A 6,510-nucleotide genomic window follows, 5' to 3' on the forward strand; every position below is an offset into this window, starting at 1 on the left:
GAGCCCTAATTATCTACAGTGTCGCCAAGAAAGTGAACTTCTTTCCCCGTGAGAGCAATGGTCTGTGTTCCCTTTCTGTAGTGCTGTTTCCCGCGCTCTTTTATAACTCAGTTATGTACCAACTGGCCTGCCTTCAATCCGTCTTGCAGCCTTTTAGTAGTTTGTTTTAAGTCCGCAAAATATTCTTTATCTGCTATGCAGATGATAAAAACCCCTTAGTATAGAAGAAAACCGGCGATATTGGAAAAATCCGGGCAGATGTTTTACTATTGCCATTTTCCTGGACTGAGCAAAATTCTCTACTAATAAATACTCAAACAATTAAAGCTATGTCGTTCCGACCAAAAATGCCACAGCTGTTTTGCCTCACGTCTGCCTCGGTCAAAGAAAACTAGACATAGTTTATGTATGAAGGGGTTAGAAGTACAGTTTCCCAGTAACCTGACGTGGGATTATCATGTTAATGAAATACAAAACTTTGCAAAACAATCGGCCTCACAATAGAAATAGATACCTCCTGCCGGAGCGCACAAACTTGTACAATTCATTAATCTCACCACAGCTATGTTTTCCGCATTTAATTGTGGGGAACAACAACAAAGAACATTTGCAAGTTGTTACTTTTACAGAAAATGGCAATGAAAGTTGTATCAGACGTTTCCTTTTTATTCTTCACTCCCAGGAATGTTTTAATCAGTACCGAGTAATGAAGGTAAACCACCGTGACAACTACTGTGTGACATTGTCTCACTGCGTGGCAAATAGGAAAAATAGCCTGTTTTATAAAGAGCTATCCATGCTGCACAAAAAGCTCACTCGCATAATACAGTATTCACGGATGCGTGGTTTCTTCCAATCCCACAAAATTACTATTCATTTGAATCTATACCTATACACTGCCCCCATCTATGAGTAAATTTTTAGACAACGCTATAGACATAGGTCGCTTGCCTAAGAACAGTTTACAAAATCTTTTTCTTTCGTCAGATTGTGTCGTTTCTGGTTGCTGATGATCCAAAAAAAAAGTTGTTAATTCTATTGTTATATACTTTTGAAAGACTTTTGTCCCAGAAATATGCTTTGTTGCGTTGCGCCATAGTGTAAAACAACGAACACTTGTAACTATGCGACTACTGTGCGACTATCCCTATGTACAATGACTTTTTTGCGTCCGTGAAGGCGCTTTTTTCATAGACGGTATGAGTATTTCTTGGTGTATCCCTGGTGAATGTGCGACTATCTGTGTGTACAATACTCCTATGTAGGTTTTTCGGTGTCCGTGTAGACATTTTGGTGGTATGTATTCCTACCCGTGTTTTCCACTGCTGGCAATACAAGTCTAACAGCCTCGTCCAGCTGCGTCTCACAGTAGGTTGTTCCGGCTGCTCCATCCTTTTAACACTAAAGCAGGATTCGAGCCCACCTTTTAACAGGATTCGAGCCCACCTTTTAACAGGATTCGAGCCCGCCTTATAACAGGATTCGAGCCCACCATCAGTCTGGCCGCAACGGGGGACGTGAAACGCTTTGCCAACAGAACCCACAAGTCATGCCCGGGTAGCTGTACGAACGCGCCTTATGTCCTTCCCTCTAACTTCTCCATTCAGATGGTGTTAGTGCGTCATGGCGCTAAAGGTATCCGATAGTTGGCGCCTCGATAAGGCAGCGGGTAGCAGCGGAAGTTGCTTTGTTTATCGGTCAGCCGCCTATGTGGAAGGCCGCTCAGCTTGTGGAACGCCGCCACCGCGTTGCACAAGCTGAGCTCGTCGCAACGCAAGAATCTGGCGTACACGCCACGAAGGAGGACCAATGTGGTCGCACCTTTACTGAAGCAACCCGCCAGCAGGACGTCGCTCACCAAGTACAACCACAAGCCTACTGCCGACCGCAAATCATGCTGCTTTCGGTGTAGCGGACAATGACTTTACCAAACGATTCGCTGACAACCCGTTCGGTTTCGTTCTCACGCTTTGCGAGAGCCTGGGGTTTCAATCAGACTTACGTAATGCTCCGCCGCGTGTAATTCACTGTGTAATGTTGATGTGGCTAACGGTGCCATACCGACGAAATATAAATGGCGATGTGCAAGTTCATATCCACGCACAATAAACATTCAAATTCTTCTGTGAACGCACATTTCACTTTCGCGTTTTACTGATTCCTATGAACGAAGGATCAACCTAATTTTTTTGTTGAAAAGGAAAATAAATATTTCATTTGATTTGATTCAGATTCGTATGATTCTTGAACAGGATTATCTACGCGAAGCTCTAACAAAAGTACTTCCGACACTGTTACAGTGCGGTGTATTCCTGCTCATGCTGGAATCACACATACCGAGGTGGTGTAAAGCCCCGCCCGCAAACGTCTGCACCGCACGTCTGGGATACCCTGGACTTATCCACCCACCTGGGACAGCATTCTGCACTACAAACAATAAAGAACATCAGAGAAGCTCTTCGTGCACTTCCTGCAGGAGACAAATCTCTAATCCCCCACGCAACTACGACTTCGACGCACACACTTAAATACCATTGTCGCTGATGCTTGTTCCTTTTCCTACCGTATCCGTCACTCCCCGCCGATTCCCCAGTTCCCCCCACCATACGATAATTTATAACACTGCATTCTCTCCTTCCCCGTTGCCATTGAGCCCCCCATTTTGCACACCCTCCTCTTTTGGCAAAGTAAGCTTCGCTAGTCTAACACCAGCTGACGGACCAGTTGGTGTTTGTGAACCTGGCTTACGACTTTCTCGAAGCTTAAAATTGCGTTTTCATGAAGTTTGTTCTTCCTCCACCTTCTCCGAATTAGTCCTTCACGCTGTGAGTTTATGTTGAGTAGCACTGGTACCCTTGATAAAAGTACAAGAAGAGAAGGCGAGAGTGTTTTCTCCTGTGGGTAAAAGCCCACGACTTCGTGTACGCACCAACCGCCACCTATTGGTTCACATCTAACACTCGTTCTTTTGCTTTGAGAAAATGCTAAGACAGCCTTACTATTCGACCACAGGAGCCTAATGGGTTGAACCACAGGTCTTGATGCGAATGGGCTTCATTCCATCCCTAACAGTGCAGACATTTCTGCAAGAACCGCAATTTGCTTACAATGTTTTCGGGGCTCAATTGTCCGCATTCTTAATGTGAATAACGGTGGCTTCCCAACGGTGGACAAGAGAAGGGAACAAACTACGTTTGTTTGTGCCTTACTATTGTCCTCATCCCATTAAGCAGTCAGAATTTAAATCATTAGTTCTTTTCTATTCGGCCAGCTCTCTCTGATTCTAAAGTGCAAAGGAAGTGCCTGGGTGGCACTTATCCCTAAATAAAATATCGTCAGCTCAGTCCCCGAGCTTTCTACGCCATTCAACACTCACGCGGGTGTCAGCAGGGAGGAAGGCGTCACCATTCCACGCGAAGGGCCAGACGTTTCCAGCCAAGCTTTTGTTGCCTTACTTGCACCGTTGCTGGTGTCTTGCGCCGAAACGAGTTGTGGCTAGCCAATTTTATTCACGTGCTTTAATATTGATATGATGATTACCTTGAAGTGCTTATCATGTACCAACTCGAGGGTATTGGCCACAGATAAAGTGTTGGCTGTGCCCCTCTTGGAGCATTAGATAGAGTGTTTGAACTCACCATTCACGTGTGGCGAGGGCGCGATCGCACAAGTACCGCGCTATATCACATCATAATAGCAGACGATCAGCGTTGTCGCTGGCATCACGCCACATCGCAGGTCCGTTCGCTCGCTCTCTTCGGGCAGGTCACCTTCTATCGCGGCATAGGTACGCCGTGTGGGGTTCGCTCCACAAAAGAGCGGACAGCCATTCAAGACCCTAAACGTTCCCGATAATTGCCAATAATGATCAACAATAGCGCATCTTAAAGATTTGCGTTAGGGTCAAGCTCAGCGACATGAAATGGTTTTTGTTTTGGTCGATCGACGGTTGTTCGTTTACGTTTTGGTCATTGCGTTTTGATTTTAACAGAAGTATTTTTGTCTACATTTTGTGGTCATTTCTTCACCCGGAACCCTGTTTCTGGAGGGAAGGGGTTCGTTACTTTCCCCATCTTTCAGGTCGGTGTAAAGGGGGGGGGGGTATAAAAACACGTTTAAACAACGTTCCGCATACCAACGGAAGTGCCTGACTTGTACCTATCTCAGCACGGAGTATCGTGAGGTCACCGCCCAAGCTCTCTGCCCCAGCAAACCACGACACGCTTGTCACCTGGGAAGTAAACATTATTAGCACAATCAAAGCACTTGATTTTTTTACGTGGAAGAACATGGCGCTTCCCATGTTTCGTATGTGTAATCCGGCTCCAAGCGACGTTTAGAATGTGGTTTCCTAGGGGTCAGATACTTTGTGGCCCCGAGGTGATTGATGTGCATTTAAATCACCTATAATCACATACCGTTGTCGCGTGTTGATCAAAATGAAGTCCTGACTCTCGTGTCAACGTGAGCGAGGTGTTATGTAGCCTGTGGCAGAAAATTTTACCGTGGTCGTGATGTACTAGATCTAGTCGGAGGCACAACAATTGGGTAGGTCATTGTAAATCGCCACCAGGACTCTGCTTCGGCCCTTTCCGATCACGTATTCTCAGAGGAAACTACCAAAAAAGCCAACCCGGTAGCGCGTGCGGGTTAGACACCTATTTGGCAAATATTAAGAAGCCGGACTTCGTGACAACAGACAGCAGTAACGGAGTCCACAGGCATTCCGTTGAAGTGTTCTTGCCGTATTCTGTATTTATTGTAGCCATATTGTCGTGCCAGTGCTCTACTAGGGGAGCAACAACATCGAGTAAGGTTCAGAAGGCACGGAACATTGGAGGCGTAAAAGACATGCAGTAGCACAAGCCGCCAGGAGCGTAAGCTGTGGGTAGGCTGGTTTCGCTGCGGGCTGCAGCTTAAATTCATAAAAGAGTATACATAATGCTCACCTCATCCCATATAAAGCGAAAACCGCCTCTGAAATGAGGGAGGTACTGAGATTTTTATTGTGGGCTGGGTGATCTTGGGTAGCTTAATAAGAGAAAGGGGCATGTTTGGAGGCTTGTGGCGCCTTTTACGCAAATTTGCCACTGTCATCTGTTACCACGCTAATCTTTCGGGTCTTATCATGTGCATATTCGAGGTTTATGATGTCCAGATTCACGTTATAGATAAGGGCATAAGGGCGCAAATATAGCACCGCAACGGCAGGTACGAAACGCGCTCCCAATTGCGCTACGAAGAGACGAAAAAAATGGGACGAAGAACGCGCCTTGTATACTTCCCTTCAGAAAGGGCTGCGTCCTAGGTGGGGCGAAGCGAAGTAATGCATTATGACAGTATAGACCGCCGACAGTTGGCGCGTCGATGCCAGCACCTACGTGTACAAGGGACGCGCAACGTGAGCTGCGGGGGAGCCTGTAAGGCCACGACGCCGACTTGCGAATGTCGCGCTCGGGAGAGGTGCAGCTGCTCTTTTCGCTGCAAAGGGCCATGTGTTCACCAAACAATTCGCTGACCACCCGTTTGGTTTCGTTCACACGGCTGGTATGCGAGGGCCTGTGGTTTCAATCGGATTTACGCAATGCTCCGGGACGCGCAATCCAGTGTCTAATGTTAATGCGTGTAACGGTTTCATAGCGACTAAATATAAATAGCTATGTGCAAGTTCATCTCGATGCAGAATAAACATTCAACTGCTCCTGTGAAGGCCCATTTAACTTTCGTGTTTTACCGGTTCCTACTGAAGAAGGATGAATCACCTTTTTCAAGAAACTCACGCTAATTATCAGAGCTGTTATTCGACTCACTCTAGACGGCCTCGCGGTCTTGGGCCAACGGGCAACTGTGCCATCACACCATACAAAACATTTGCTAGTAGTGAATCACGCTGCGCGCGAGGAGACTGTTTCGTAAATCTGCCCGCTTGTGTTGGCTGTTCGGTTCGGGGTTTATACTGACTTTTCATCTGCATTTGTCACGTGTTACTATGCAGGGGAGACAAGGTGAATCTGACGACAACCTGTCCCGGTGCAGCACACTGTCGGCTTGAAGGTTATTGCTTTAACAACTGCCCACTGGACACGTTACCACCGGGCTTCATGCTCAAGGCGTCGCCAGAAGCATTCAAAATGAACCAAACAATTATTAATAAAGGCGTTTTATTGTTGAATTGCTTTTGAGGTGTATACTACATGAAACAACTTTCCCGTGCATACTTTTTCGCTTGTTCAAAGGGCAGCAATGCTATAGCCATAAAAAAGCACTTTTCTATTACCCATTTATTTGGATTCTTACAAGCCCCTTGGCCTTATTGTTACGTAGACAACAATGTTGCGTGGTTGCAGTACTGCAAAAACAAATATTTACCGAATTTGAGCTCTCCGTTATAATATAGTCACTGGACATTTGGCAAGTCTGCCGTCCGAGGCCGTCACAGGGGTTCTTTTGGTTATGAAAGCCTGCAGACAGCACACCGCTCGATTGCAGCGCCCTCTCAGTATACTGGCC

The 6,510-nt window shown here is 46.4% G+C and overlaps 1 protein-coding gene across 3 annotated transcripts in view; it reads left to right on the forward strand.

Moving 5' to 3' along the window:
- The window catches only part of LOC144180153 (uncharacterized), a 164,628-nt gene extending 158,476 nt beyond the window's left edge, over nucleotides 1-6,152 (forward strand). For all 3 annotated transcript variants that reach the window (XM_077708543.1, XM_077708547.1, XM_077708552.1), the window contains one exon: nucleotides 5,996-6,152. In XM_077708543.1, coding sequence (XP_077564669.1) covers nucleotides 5,996-6,052 — 57 coding nt within the window. In that variant the 3' untranslated portion in view covers nucleotides 6,053-6,152. The remainder of the gene's footprint in view (nucleotides 1-5,995) is intronic.
- Nucleotides 6,153-6,510: the final 358 nt, after the last annotated feature.

Source organism: Haemaphysalis longicornis, unplaced genomic scaffold (assembly GCF_048455015.1).
Source record: "Haemaphysalis longicornis isolate Haplotype H1 unplaced genomic scaffold, Haemaphysalis longicornis Haplotype H1 scaffold_1, whole genome shotgun sequence".
Taxonomy (NCBI): domain Eukaryota; kingdom Metazoa; phylum Arthropoda; class Arachnida; order Ixodida; family Ixodidae; genus Haemaphysalis; species Haemaphysalis longicornis.